Source organism: Hipposideros armiger, unplaced genomic scaffold (genome assembly GCF_001890085.2).
Source record: "Hipposideros armiger isolate ML-2016 unplaced genomic scaffold, ASM189008v1 scaffold_147, whole genome shotgun sequence".
Taxonomy (NCBI): Eukaryota; Metazoa; Chordata; class Mammalia; order Chiroptera; family Hipposideridae; genus Hipposideros; species Hipposideros armiger.
In genome coordinates, this window is record NW_017731497.1 from 246,163 (window position 1) to 261,779 (window position 15,617).

Below are 15,617 nucleotides of genomic sequence, written 5' to 3' on the forward strand. Positions count from 1 at the left end.
GGAAATATAGTATGTAGCATTTACTATGTGCCAGACTCATATAATATATATTCTGAGTACATTTATCTATCTATCTATCTATCTATCTATCTATCTATCTATCTATCTATCTATCTTCTTACTTAGTCTTTATAACATCCCTAGAAGGTTGTTATAACTAGAGGGTTATCTAGTACTATCTCCATTTTACAGATGAAGTGGCTTTTCCAAGGTGTCACAGCTGGCCAGTGGCCAATTATTTAGACACACGGAATTTGGTGCCAGAATCTGTGCTCTTAATCTTCACATTCAATAGGTAGGGATACTGTAGCTTGCAGACATTACATGACTTATACTGAGTTGTACAACCTATTGCAAAACTAGGACCACAATCCATGCAAGCTGACTTCTTGTCTCATGTTTTACCCAATATGTCATTGTCTCTCTTGCACAGGCTTTAGTTATTGATTATAGTAACAAGTGCAGTTAGTTTTTTGTTTGTTTGCTTTTAATGAACCTAGATTGCTTATCTGCAGTGTATAATTCAGGTACTAATTGTACATCAAGGGCAAAATTTCATAGCCATGAATGCAGACGTATTCCCACTAAAAGTAATGGACTGTAGATACTATTATTGAAAGACAGAATTAGGCTTAGGATATGTTAATTTATAATTTATTTTCCAATTGGATAACTGTTTTCATTTGTTGAAAGTCTGATGACAAAATTCAGCCTAAAATGAAGTCAAGAGTGTTAGTGAAAGGGAGCGGGGCTTAAGCCACCCCCAAAAATACAGCTTTAAAGATGGAGCAGCAAAGTCTGGCCACTTTTATGCTGCTCTTAGCTCTTCAAACTATTTTGTCCATGTACGTGGGATAGAAAATTAGAGCCCAGTTATATCGGTTTCAAATAAATTCTTGTTCAGTTTTGGGTTTGGGACTAATCCCAGTGACATGTTAATTCTATTCACCCTGGAAAATGCCACAATACATGTGAAAATGCCCAATTTAGGAGAGCATGGAGAAAATATGTGGGCATAAGGGTTCTCATGTTACACTGGGAGGTGACAAATACGGAAGAAAGTGCTTTGTGGGGGAAAGCAGAGCTGGGGGAATGGGCTTAGCCGTATCTGGCCCCACTCAGGTTTTAGTGCATTTTTAACCAAAGTGCCATATTCAAGGGCGACACTTTGGCGAAGCCCCGTGGATTTATTTCAGGGTTGAATATTTGACAAGCGAGCAGGATAGATCCACTAGTATTTATGATAAGATAGAAGCAGATCTAAAGTAAGCCAGGTCATTTTTCATGATATCATGTCAGCTTTCAATCAAATCCTTATTCATTTCTGAAAATTTTACTTTCATTACAGTTCTGCTTAAGGCTCAGCCAACCAAGATTTCATGACAAAAATGGAAGGTTTTTGTTCTAGTTCAAGAAAAATAAAATCAAACCTACCTCTGCTCAGCTTGGCTTCTAGTTCAGAGGTTTCTCTGTTAATCAAAAGAGCTGTGATACACCTTTAATGCCGTTCAGTGGTTAAAGACCAGGCTTAAAATGGCCCTGCTCTTGTGGATTTAAATTTAGACCCATAAAGAGGTGCTTGTGTAAAAACTGTAAAGAACATTCAATTTGTTCTATTTGGAGAAAGATTTTACTGGAAATATAAATTTCGCTTAAAAATGTTTTATGGGGTACAAGGTGGCGAAACCATCTAAAGAACACCACCGTCTTTTCTGTGAACTGAGGATCTCTGTGCTCAAGTCAGAACCTGCTGGTTCTTTTCCATCTGAAGTCTTCATTCTCTCCTCGTATTAACGGAGTTACCTCCACAGCAACTAATTGAAATATCCTGAAGGATTATAACCCTGTGCGAGGGATGATGGGGAGGAACAGATCAAATTCCAAAACTGCAAAGGTTCGTATCAAAGTTCCCCTAAGAATAGTGCTGTACTTAAAAATCGATTAAATATAACAGAGGGTGCTAAATGCAACTTCCTCAAAATGGAACGTTTTCCATTGTCTGTATTATCAACATTTCTAGGTCACATCTCCAAGAAGCAACAATGTCACAGGAATAAGGAAATGACAGGTTTTTTGTTTTTTGTTTTTTGATTTTTTGGTATGGGGAGTCTTGTATGAAATACTGGGTTGTCGGAAAAGTCAAGACGTCTTTTTCTATGTTTGTTTTTGCAAAAATGCGTCATGACTTTTCCGACAACCCAATAGATCAGTTTTGTCACCAATATCCATCACCAAAACATTTTGGCAAATAAAGAAGGCAATTTCCCTGTTAGAGATTATATTGGGTTGTAAAACTTGGATATCTGCAGGGGCTGGGCAGTGATATGAATGGTAAGAGTGGAGTTGGCCCATCTACAGGTGTTCGTGCCTACCTGGTGCCATTCCAGTTGGTGCCATTCACAAATGCCAGTTCCCTGTACCTATCTCATTTTTTTCCCTCCCACAAGAAGCTGAAAATCTGAATTTTTTGTGGAATTGTCCAGATTTAAAATTTTGCCAACTGGTTCCAAATTTCAAAACTTTGCATTGGTAAAATAACAAATGAACAAACAAAAAAAACAAGTCTATGGACCAGGTTCAGTTTGTGGACTGCTATTTTTATGACTTGAAGTATATAAAGCATTACCTGGAATATAGCTAAAGTAAATAACTAACAAAGTTGATAGAGCTAGTCCCTAAGCTTAACAGTTTTTCGTGGCATTTTAAGACTGCTTTAAGTTCATGTTGATCTATTTCTGATGCCCAAGGGCCAATGTGTTTCTTGGATACACAATGGGAAACAGTGAACAGTCAAAAGCAAGAGGGGAGGTAGGGTGGAATTACGAAGTGGTCCAAATGGTAAAGGTGAGTTGCCCTTCTAGCTGCATTATTTCAATAACATAACTCAAGCATATCCCATTTACTTCAAAGGGCATAAGTGACACACCCCAATAGAAACATGGAAGCCATTACCTAATTCTGCCATGGACACAGTTGGGGAAGTCTCTCCGTTGGTGAAAGAACAGTAGGGAAAGAAACCTGATGCTGGTGTGTAGTCACATATTGGTTCTGGTTTGATTCCATTGATATCAAGACCTGACTGGTCTGGGGAAGGCTGTATGTCCAGGTAGAAGCTGCTGACGGCTGAGTCTGCCTTGCTCCCCTCAGGGGTGTGCCCGTCGATGTAGTTGCTGAGGTCGTCATGCAGCTCCGTCAGCCCGTTGGCCGAGATGTTGTAGGTCGGAGTCAGCGGCTCGGCCTCTCCGGGCTGCTGTTGGTGGTCTCGCTGCTGCTGCTGCATCCTGTGTTTTTGCACTTCTGCGTACAAGCTGTCTCTTTGCTTTTTCGACATTCGGCCAAATTTTACAGCTGGAAGAAAAGAGCCAAACCACACCATGTACAATATACTTTTCTTCATGATCCTCTGTGGCATGGTTTAGGGGCTCCTTTGAAGTCTCAGACAATCTCAATCAAAACCCACATAACCACAAAATAAGGATGGGATCCAGAGGAGAAAACAGTCCTGCCCCATACCCCCAGTAGCACAGACACATCCCAGAGGAACCAAGTTCCAGAAACAGACCCAGAGCGGGTAGAAGAGGCCTGGGGGAACGGGCACCTATGCTTTCCTGCTGTCGTCTATTCCTGTGCTCACTGGGAGCCACTGATATGTGACTGAATGGGCCTGTTCACACTCCATTCATTAAGCTGGCTCAGACCATCTCTTTTTCTTCCCAGGGTTCAGGCCAATGCACAGGCATGCACAGGTTCACACAGGTACATCGAAGCACAAGAGGTCAAACCTCAACTTTCATTCATTCTACTGAAGAAACTCGAATGACTTTTTCCCCGATTAAACTGCTGAAACTGGGGCTTCACTGAGAGACCTAAATAGGCTGGAAGAGGCCTTTGCAATTCCCTGAATTACCTCTCTGAGTCCACCTACCTAAGAAGCCCCCTTCCCTCATCTTGGGTCACGGTGGCCCCATAAATTAAAGCCTTTGAACCCATCTTTATATGAAGCTTTCTATTGTTCTCATTTAGCCTTAAGTAAAAAAGAATATCAGAATTTTGGAAAGGGCAAACGCTGTGTAGAAACCCTGTTGGGTGAATTTGTATTTATAATGCTTCTCCTTGCGCTGTATCCCCATATGTAAAGTGGAACATCAACTGTAGGAACTTTCTAGTTGATTCGAATTCCAAATGATTTCTCCTGAACCACCCAGATCATTGAGGAAAAAACCTCCCATGATTTCCTGGTCTGAGCTCTCCCACTAACCCATTTCCTTCTCAGCCCAACTCTGTATATGTAGATAAAATCTCTGCTGGAGGGACTAAGATGTCCTAATTGATTGTGGTTAAATTTATACCTGACAGGGCGGATGAATTCCCCCATTTGACCGTCACCATAGTTCTATGAATCTATGCTATGGGAAGGAAGCTCATAGATGGACATGAAGTTGGGAACAAAGGCTACCACCCAGTGGATTCCTTCTCTGCCAATGAGAACACGCTGCCCTTTTGCAGAGAGGAAACAAGTGAGCTGGATGCTGGTCAATTTCCAGGTTCCAGGACTCACTTAACAAATGTGGGTGGGGTTGGTTGGACAGCAGCCAAGTTGATGTGGGCTCTGAATTTCACACCTATAATTGTATAAGCACTCAAATTCACTCCAAGTCCACAACAATGCGTGCTGTCACTTATACGCAAAATCTCCAAAAGGCATACTGAAGGCACTCTTACTTTTTGCGTGAAGACTCTGTGCTCTAAACACCCCAGGGGATTAATAACTCATAGGTGAAACTCATTCTGCTGTGACTCTGAATTGTGTTTTAACTTTTGCCTGAATAGCAACCACAGTAATCACACCATCCTGTAAGTGAAATAAGGGATCAGCACTTGAGAAAATGCACGCACCACTTGCGATTTTAACTTCCAAGTTCATACAAGATGAACCCAACTTTGTTGATTTTGTGCCTTCGGAACGTGAAATCTGAAGAGGAGCATATCACCTTCTGAGAGTACGGTGTTAAGTTCTGTGACTTGCATATTCCGATAGCAAAGCCGTCATTTTTCTTTCTACACATTCTAAAAGGCCACCGTGTGCCCCACTACTGAAGGCCATCACAACTCATGCCTGCTGGAGGCACAGGCCCTAAGAACATCTGATTACGGGAAGAACGCCTGCTCAGCATCTGAAGTATTTTTCCACAGGCTGAAACTCTATTGGAAGAGCTGCTTCCTTCAAAGGCTTCTCTTAGGAGAGCTAGCTAGCCAGCCAGTGTATTCAGAAAAGTCCTTAAAATGTACCCACTGTACTTTCTGCCCAGTTTCCCTGTATAAGAATAACTGTCTTGAAATCTGGTGTTGATTATTTAGTGTACTTAAGACAGTTTTACAGGAAGATCTTGAAATGTTCTGCAATTGAATGGTAGATGGTCTCTATATCTTAAAATAGCATCTTTTAATGACAAGAACATTTGTCACTGAGCCACGGTTTGCACTATTTTCACACATTCTGCATGTACAAATACTTGACTTTGGCATAGGATTCAAAATATCCAGTTAGCATTAAAGCTAATTCAACCCAACTGCCAATAAGCTTACTAGTGTGAAGCATGTAACAATCAGCTCCCGCTGGTTTCCTTCTGGGGACAATGCCTGAACAAGGCACATTTATTAATGTCTTCCAAGGATACTTACCTTGGATCAATTCATCCACCTGTGATGTCTTAAATGTCAAAAATCTGAAGGTGTTTTGACCACCCAGACACTTCTTCTCCACGCACATCCCCATCAGCCAGCCAGCTGACCCTGGCAGACTATGGAGGAGGAAGTGAGTGCTGTGAAACCTACAGCACCGCCAGGGGAGGGGGACATGTTTTTGCAGATTTGGATCCAGGTTTCAGAAAGCACTTCACAACCCCATGCCACCACACAGCTCAAGCTGCGATTGCTCACCATCTCGAGACATCCCTACGGCAAGGCATTTCTGTAATCGACAGTGTTGACAGCGGTTTCTACTGGTTCGATCAATCAAACAGTTCTTCTGACGAGGACAGGAGTAGGTGGCATTGCTTTGCTGACTTCTCCTGAAAAAGCCCTGAAATTCAGTTATAAAATATAAAACAGGTTAGTGTCGATTTGAGCTGTATGACACTAAAGGCAGTATTCTAAGCACTGAACAGTATGAATATTTAATGAGAATTAAACTTGTAGCAGCATCATCCAGGAGACCATTAATGAAATTAAAATCACTTCTTTTTCCTTGAGTAAAATTGATCCCCAGAGCCTAATCCTCCGTCCCTTACACATGCAAAACTTTCTTTAACTCCAGCAGATGGTTGCCTATGTAAATGGGCACAGGATCAGGCCCTGTTCTTGGTTTCTGACGATCGAAAGCAATGTGTTGATGGAACAGTACAAAAGCATTTATCTTTAACCTTTATCTCCAAAATATTTTTGGTAAATACAAAACACTTCTCTGGGGTGTCCAGAGATGAGGAAAATGCAGCTTTACAGTAACCCAGGGTGGCTGGACTCCAGGTACACTGTAGAAATTAATCTCAATTAGCCCACTTAAATTCACCACCCTTTAGGTGTCTTGCGTTCCCCAAGTCAGAATCTACTGCTTGAAGAAGTTAAATGACAATTAGATGCATTGTTTTGGCAGATCAATCAGATTGGGAATACTCAACCCTGACAGCTTGAAACTACCACATATTGGGTATTATGGTCTTAAAGATTTAACAAATTCAATCTGATGTTCATCAAGTTCCACTTATTTTTTAAGCACTGTTGTGGAGAGGAGAGGGTGTACAACGCTTAAGGAGCTGCTGACTTTAAGGGTTTCATTCATTCATTCATTCATTCATTTTTCCTAACTTCTTGAGCTGGATTCTTCCTAGCTCATTAATTTTTGGTGTTTATTCTTTTCTTAAAGCTGCAAGTTTTCTTTTTAGTTATGTTTTAGTAGCAACCCACGAGTTTGCTATGTAGTATTTTCATTATCATTCAATTGAAAACATGCCCTAATTTTTAATAGATTTCTCCTTTAATCCATACATTATTTAGAAGCACATTTCTTAATATCCAAACATATGGGGGGTTGGGGGTTATCTTTTTATTGTTGAGTTATCTCTCGGTGGTTTTGCAAGCTAGGGATGTACTCTGAAAAAAAAAGAAGATAACCCCAGAGTTGTTTCTATGAAGCAGAACCATGAAGGGTACAAAAGAATATTATCAATTTCAAATCTCTTAACAGCAAAGATAGATGACCCCAACAAAGGGGACACTAGTACAGAAGGGAGAGGTAAAATCCTGAAAAAATGACAGAGTGGTGGGCAAACCAATAAGAGTACTCTCTCACCAGAAGATTTTTCTGGAGGCCAAGTTGGCAGTTGTATCAAAATCCTTAAAAACATGCCTATCCATTGAACCAGTAGTTATTCTTTAGGGAATATATTCTAAAGGAATATTAAGAATGGTACAAAGATTTACCTACAAGGATGTCCATCACAGCACTAGCTGTAACATAAAAACATATTTAGAAAGATGCTAAACGCCCAACATTAGTGAACTGGAAGAGTCATATTAGATATTCATATATTCAGCAACCATTAAAATGAAATTTCAAAAATACAGTTATTGACATAAAAAGGTGATAAAAATATACGGCTGAATCAAGAAAAACGGCTAAAGAACTAAACCCAATATAATCCAATTTTGGGGAAAAAAAATCCCTAGGTTTAACACAGAAGAAACTTTGGAAAATTCTGCCCCCAGATGAAAAGCATTGTTGGCACTGGTTGGTGGGACCATGAGTGATTTTAAATTTTTTTCTGTTTCTCTGTGCTTTCTGGTTTTTCTACAGTATGCAGGTGGAAAGGTATTGTATGCGAGGAATTTGGGAGGAATGGTGTAGTACATCTCTCTTTTATGATGGCTGGGGACCTTTGTAGATCATGTCGATGGATGGATATGACCTCAGTTCCCAGTTCTTTCCTTTTGGAAGCCACATGACACGGGAGGCAGCAGGACACTGACCTCTCACCCCCCTCAGCTCTCTGCCAAGCTGCTCGCTAACCCAAACATGGCAAGGCTGGGGCTCCAGGGTCTCAGGCTGTCTCTCTTTTGTACTTTAAACCTCCCTTATATCAAGTTTGGCCCCTTCTGTGAAGCAATCTCTCTTTTCTCAAGGTGTCTAAAGCTGTGGGGGGTTTTATTTCTTTCGGGTATTTTTTTCTCTGTGAAAAGGAAGTGAGAAGAAGTAAGCTTTCTTTGGGGCTTAATGGAGAGAATTCAAGAAAATAACAAATGGTAACAGAGGCAGATAATCCTTAGAAAGAGATACCAGGAGGTTAGCTGTCTAGGTATTCAGTTTAGGCTGAGACACATAATCTCTATCAAAGCTGAAAGGTATTTCTTTCTTTCTTGAGGCTCTACCACCATTCAGACCCTCTGTGTTTGCTATCACTGCAGATGTCTAGGATCAGGAACTATTTGCTTTTCCTTTAGTTGAGGCTGATTTTTGCTTGCTTCCCAATGAGCTTGTTTCACTTTGTTCTATGCTCACTGAATATGGAGAATAGCTGAGCAATCTCTTCTTTTCCTTAAATGGAAGCAGTGCTTGGGGCTGCCTATCTCTCAATATTTAGTCTGTAGGCCAAATCACAGGGTCTGTCACCTTTCTTTCTAGGTTCTTTTCCACCTTGAGCATTTCTTCTCAGATCCTTTCCAACTTCTCCCCTTCCTTTAAAAATCTGAAATCTGGAACTAGATGCAGTTCTTGAACAATGGTTGCGTCATTAACAAGAAGGATGCTACTTTTTACTTTCCACATATTCAACACAAGTTAACACTGACCACCACTAACAAAGCTCCAGAATGGTAGCACAGGAGCCATATATAACCACCAACTCGCTCTGCTATAAGGGAACTCTGAGAGGGCCCGATGATGATGATGATGATGATGATAAAAGTTTTGGGCACAGCAAGTGAGCACACAGACACGCCTTGCTCTTCACGACACCATTTATTCTGTATTGAGTCAGTTAAGCAAGTGCCTGGAGAGGCAGAGCTAAGAACTAGAGAAGAGATCTTTGTTTTGGACTAAATCAACAGAGCCATGCCCACAAGGAGAGCTATCACATACCAGGTGGGAGGGGTTAAGTGGGATTATGAAGTGAGAGTCCTGAAGGGAGACAGAGGGCTAGCCCCTATGAGTCAGATAAACACTGGACTTTGCATGTCAGACAGAATGAGGGCTTGCTGTTCCTTTTTATTTTTTCCCTTAACTCTTCAGCATTCCTTGGGGTTTCTCAGAAGTTTAAGGATTTAGGAAGTTAAACTGGTACAATATTTAAAGCTAATGAACACATAAGAGGGAGGGAGATTAGAAGAGTGAGAAGGAAGAAGAAGAAAGATACAAAGTGCGGTAGGGTACCTCTCTACCTAAAGGTAGAAGGAAGTATGCTCATAAATGTAGACGCAGTATCTTGACTGATGGGTAGCAATCCCGAGGGTTTCACTGAGAAATGAGTGAGCTGAAGATGCCAGATCTAGGGGTTGGGGAGTTTGAGGCCACACAGGTAACAGGGACAGCACAAGCCAGCGCACGGAATTTGGGGTGGAATTGAGGTATGTACAAAGAACAGAGAAAGTGCAGCAGCTGTGAGTTAGTTGGGAAACATATTAAACACATAAGTTTGGAGTTTTATTTCTAAAAGATGAGCTAATTAATTATTTCATTGGGTTTCTTAAAAGTTCATTGTTTTACATGTCCAAACACATGGAGATGTGCCATTATAAACATGGTGGGCTTAAGCAGAGAGCCACCATGATGAATTTCAGAGCCGTGTATACTTGGTGTGACTGTGGCACACTACCACCACCTAGTGGCAGCTTGCTAATATGCAGTTATTTCAAATAGTAAATTAGAATACTATAAACAGGCATTTAGCGCTGGCCAGGACTTGAGAGGTGATCAGGATCAGTAGTTCTCAAACAGACAGTGCATAAGAATCGCCCATGGAGCTTTTTTTTTTAAAAAAAATACGCTTTAGGTCTATTGACAGAATCTTTGGGGATGCAGTCCAGACATACATATTAGTTTAAACAATAAGAAACTGTCATTTTTGTAGGTCAAAAAAGAAATGTCAATTTTGAACAGTAAATATTTTAGCAAAGCTTCCTGAGGACTCTGCTGCCTTCCTCTTGTTGAGAACCAGAAATCTACTCTAGCTTTCTGATTTTGCAGATAACAAAAATGAAGCTCAGAATGGTAAGTGACTTGTTCGAGGTTGTCCCATGGCAGGTAGGAGTCAGTGGGATTCAAACTCCAGTGTCCTAATTTTGAGTGCAGCGCCCTCTCACTTAAGTCGCTCTCTGGTAAGTGCTGGACTAACAAAACTGATGTCACGCAGTCTCAATTTGCTCATGCACAGCCTCCCTGCACATCAACTGTCTGTCTCAATTTCTACTATGTCAAGGAGAACGCTCCAGTGTTTCCTCCTTTATTTTACCTTGCCTTTCAAAGTGTCTGTCATTGAATTTTATTTGATTTCTGCCTTTCCCTCTCTGGAAAATCCTATTGTCTATTTTTTATTTAACAATATGGCTGCACACTATGAAACTGTTCATCAATCCCACTAGACTGGAGCTCCCCAGGACCGGGACAGAGAGCAGGGTGTGTGGGAAAAGGCTCATACCAGGTGACAAGAGCTGAATGTTGAAATTTCATGAGCCAGTTGTTGAACATAACCATTATTAAAAATCAACTCATTTATTTTATTCTTATTTTGCTATTACCCATGTTCTTGAGGTCATTTACATCAATTCTATCTGAATGGTGGGGATACTATATAATGGTGTGCTACTGTGTATCTCTTCCCTAGTCTGTATTCAATGAGATTATATGTTGGGAGGCGTGAAATTGACCATGTGGTGGTAGTATTTCTATCACCGAAATTGGCAAGTGCTACAAACCCGGGCTTGATTTATTGCTGTGTTTACTGTCTAGTTTTGAAAAGTGATGGAGAAAATGATAACAATGTGGGTTAAACTTAAAAGTATGTCATGTCTACAGCCATCGCATTGTGACTAGCACACCAAAATTGAGGAAACGTTCTTCCAGGACTTAAAAAAGGACTTAAAAATGGTTATCTGATTCAGCAAAGAAGTTGCTCACGTCATGACTGACGGATGAGTGAAGTTCCAAACTATGTCTTCCTTGTTTTACTTTCCTCTTATTCATTAATGTAAACAAAACTATCAACCAATATTTACGTTGGCATTACAGTCTCGCCACCTGCACCTACAGGTATGGATGTAAGAGTTCAGCAAAAATCAGTGAGCCCATTCGGTGGGAATCACTCGTCTACATTAGTTTATAAAGAATGCTGTAGATGTTATTCTTTATAAATTGTGTAAAATTACATCAGCGAAATATACACTAAAGTTATGTACATACATATAGACACTGTTTGTTTTCCGGAGAGCTGGCTGTTAAAAACTGAGCAGCTCATGGCGGGGCTGAGCTCAGTCCTCGGAGGATCCTCAGCTTCACCATCAGGCTGTCTGAGTGGATTCCCCCCACTCTGGATAGGTGTTGACCCAAAGTTGTGGCTTGGCCTTCTGTAGTATATCACACACACCGCCCCCTCCCCCAAACACACATACAGAGACATGCTCTCCAGAAACGTTAGCTGAGCGCTTTTATCTTCATTCCAGAACAGAATACATCCCAACCCACTCCCCATTTCCCAGCCTTGTCTCGTCCAGTGTTTTCTTGCTGGCTCACTGAAGGGCACCATCCCTCCCCCAGTTACTCAGGACAGGAATATGGGCTTCATTTCACACCTGCCTCCTTCCCACTCACATCCACGCAGTCAGGTTTTTAGGCTGGCTTTTTTTTTTTCCTTTGGTCTCCCTTATACATTTCAAATTTATCTACTTCTCTCCATCTTTACTGCAGTTTTATCAAGATTTCTTATCTATTATCCCTTTAATTGGTTATTATACAGCCTCCTAACTGGTCTCCCTGCTTCCATTCTCATTTCCTCCAATCAATTTCCACACAGTCACTGAAAATCTCTGTCTAAAACATAAACCCCATCAAGTCACTTCCCTGCTTATTATTAGCCCTTAGTGGCTCCCTGCTGATGAGCAGGCTATGGCCACCCGTCTAGGCAACTCTCTCCTACATTCAGTCTTCTTCTTAAAGACTCTGGCCAAGCCTAAACGACCGTGTTTGAAGGACACCTCCCACCTCCACCCCAGCATTCACTCTCTCTCTGTCTCTCTCTTCCTGGAAAGCCATCTCCTTTTCTTCAGGATTCACCTTCCCTGGGAACTTTCTCTGACCTTACCCCTCCTATGTGCCCCCTTAGAGCCCCCTCATAGGCCTTAACCTGCTGTGTTACTCATCTGTCTCCGTCACTGACTGCCTTGTTTGTTTCCAACAGCTAATTCAGGACTCAGAGAAGTCAACAAATACTTGCTGAATGAATGTTTAGAGGAAAAAAATGATGGTAGTGATAAGCAAAGTGGTGACAATCACGCTGATCTCCTATGCTATACCAGGCAGAATGCTTTGCAAACATTTTTTTTTATTTGCAATTCACAGCAACTCTGCAAAATATCTTTTTTTTTTATCTGTTTCACAAATGAGAAAATTTAAGTGCAAAGAGGTTAAGCCATAATGTCCAAAGTCACATAGCAAGTCAGGGGAGGAGCCAGGACCTGAATTCCTGAACGCTGGTTGCATCTTATTCCAAAGGTCATACATACACTTCTTGATGCTTGAAGCATCGAGACCAACATTAGGGCAGACTGAACAAAACAGATAAACAAAACAAACAAGGAAAACCCCCCACTTTTCAGCAGTTCTGTAGTCAAAGTTCCATATAATGGTTCAGATATAAGGTGAGGAAGATGGCATTTTATAGGTTCTTGAATATAGCATATATATATATATATATTATATATATTCATTTATACACTCATATATATTTATATATAGATAGTAAAACCCTTTCATTTGGCTAGATATACTTAACAAAAAGCTTTGAAATGTACATGGCGCTTCCTATTGGGGTGATTCAGTTTTGCCTCACAGTGTGGGTTGGCTGGACATGGCACTAGGGTTGTGATTGGGAAGGGGCTCAGGGTCCTGTCCTGAAGGGCTCCCCTCCTGCCTGGGCTCCTTCTCAGTGAGGCACAGGCTGGAATGCTGATCTGATGTTTGGTCTTTTGACAATTTTCACTTAATGAATTGATTCCTACAGTTCATTAACATACCCACTTCCACTTCTGTATACACATATGTCTTAATTAGCTGCTCATTGGCTGTTTAATTACAAGAAAACAGCTGACAGCTGCCTCGCTGAATTCTAATGGCAGACGCTTTGGAACGGCTACACATTTGCTTTTGACAACCAAGATTTATTCATAACGCTATGATTTATTGGGAATGCTCTCATGCCTGCCCGAATTATTGCATTTTTCCAATCCAAGTAAAAATTTGGAATTTTGGAGACTGTTAAAGTAGGTGTATGTCTCCCTGTAATTTGGTTTCTTTGGCTGAGAAGAGTGGAGAATCCTGTATGTAAAAGTGTGCACTATGTTATGATCTTATTTGTCTTGGGAACTTTCTGTTGGGGATGCTCAGAAATAAGGGGGTGAGGAAGAAATATTGTTTGCCAAACGGGAGAAAGTTAAGTATCTCGATACAGGAAAAAAAGGAGGTGACTGTCAACTTAACTTGACTGAGGGGTAAAGAGAGGACATGCATAGATTAAAATCAGGGGAGAAAGAGTCAGAAGAAATGATAAAATTACAACAAGTGAGGGCAGGAATAACTGTCCCCATGGAAGCAAGTGAAGAAGGAAAGTTATTCCTTAGAAAAGAACAAGCAACCTTACTGGCAGAAGTTAGCTGGGGTAGTCCTGCTCTCATACGTCTGGCAGCAATAAGTCACAGAGATGCGGAGCTCTTGAACTACTTCAACAATGACTGGCCTCCCTGTAGAATTGGATGTGCAAATGATCTCTGATTAAAGGTGACCTCATGTGTCATATTTGGTAAGTGTAGATGTCTGCCTTGCCACACTGTGATTTGCTGTACTCAGAGCCAATCCAAGTGAACACACTCAGCAACACTGATTCCCAAGCAAACATGTGGGACCCCACCCTGAGCCAGACACTATGTTAGAGCCCTAAATACAAAGCGGCCACGGCCCAGCATTATCTATGAGTTCAGGAAGGGCCACAGTTACTGAGATACGATTATGACCTAAACAAAGAAAAAAAATCCAAACCATTTTGATGTAAATTGGGGTTTAACACATCCTACCACTTGTGCATTTCATCACAGGACTGAAAGATTTAGCTAAGCAAAATTTATTTTTCTTACCACTTGTATATAACAGAACTGAAACTCTGATGTCACAGTATGCAGTAACAGCCAACTCCAATTTTCGTTTTAAATGGCTAGCTCTAATACTGGGGCCAGGTGTCATAAAACATTAAAATAAAAATGTTGAGCAAGAATGTGTCAATGCTGGAAAGTGGACAAAATTGGTCCAAGGCTAGTGACATTTCACAACTGAAATAAAAATATTAGAGTCCTCTAAAAAAAAACCAAAACAACAACTGGGGCCAAAAAGGAACATTTATGGACATGTGTTTTTAACCGAATACATAAAAAGCTCCAGAAATAGCCTTAGCTCTTTCAGGAAAAAAAAAATGTACCAATTATACACTCTAAATATCTTTGAAAAGGCTTCCTATTGTTAATTTCAGGTCATAAATTTGTCGTTGCAAATAAACTATTCCAAATTCTGCATCTACTGGGTGAAGGAGAAAGCTCTGCCTAAGACATCATCTTACATGTATTATGATGAATAAATATGTGATAAATGAACGCTACTCTAAGACGTATCAGAACAAAGGGCCTTAAATGTAATCAGAAATCAATTTACTAACTCCAGTACTCAATGGTCCTTTACAAAGTTATAGTTGAAATTGTAGAGCCAAAAGATCTAAAAGGGCACAAATAAAAAACTGTGTGTGTTTTTTTTTATCGTAAAATAAATTTTTTATCATCATCATCTATGTATAAACCACTGTATCTAATGATGAAGCTAGGAACTGAAATTGAATGATACACAGGACCATTTTTCAAAAGAAAACCTCAACGAATGGTCATTTTTCTATGACCACTTCAGCATTTTTATTCACTTTGAAGGCTGACCCTGAACCCTGCAGCCTCTCGCTTTCTTTCTGCCCTTTCCTCTGCCCACATGTTCCATGGCCCAGGTCTCCCTCCCTGGCAGGTCAACCCCAGCTTCCCTTATCCCCTCTCCTGGTGTTCACCCTGGGCTGGGCCTAATTCTGTTCCAAGAGTTCAGAAACGTTTTTATGGACAGAGCCAATCTTGCAGGCCTGGATTCTAGGTTCTTCTAAAACGCAATATTCAGGGCTTGAGAAGGACTAGTACATGGTTTCCTCATTATTTCAAAAGAACAAGTAAAATACTTTTAAAGTAAAAACCTTGGCATAATGGAGCCCTTAAAATTTGGGGAATGGTGTACCTGTCTATCCTTATCCTCCACTATCCACAAAAAGTAACCCTTTGCT

At 40.8% G+C, this 15,617-nt stretch overlaps 1 protein-coding gene across 2 annotated transcripts in view; it reads right to left on the reverse strand.

Annotated features, from left to right (window-relative positions):
* RORA (RAR related orphan receptor A) overlaps positions 1-15,617 on the reverse strand; it is a 753,832-nt gene that overhangs the window by 14,238 nt on the left and 723,977 nt on the right. For both annotated transcript variants that reach the window (XM_019650786.1, XM_019650787.1), the window contains 2 exons: positions 5,941-6,082; positions 2,953-3,348 (listed from right to left, as the gene is read on the reverse strand). In XM_019650786.1, the coding sequence (XP_019506331.1) occupies positions 2,953-3,348; positions 5,941-6,082 (538 nt within the window). The remainder of the gene's footprint in view (positions 1-2,952; positions 3,349-5,940; positions 6,083-15,617) is intronic.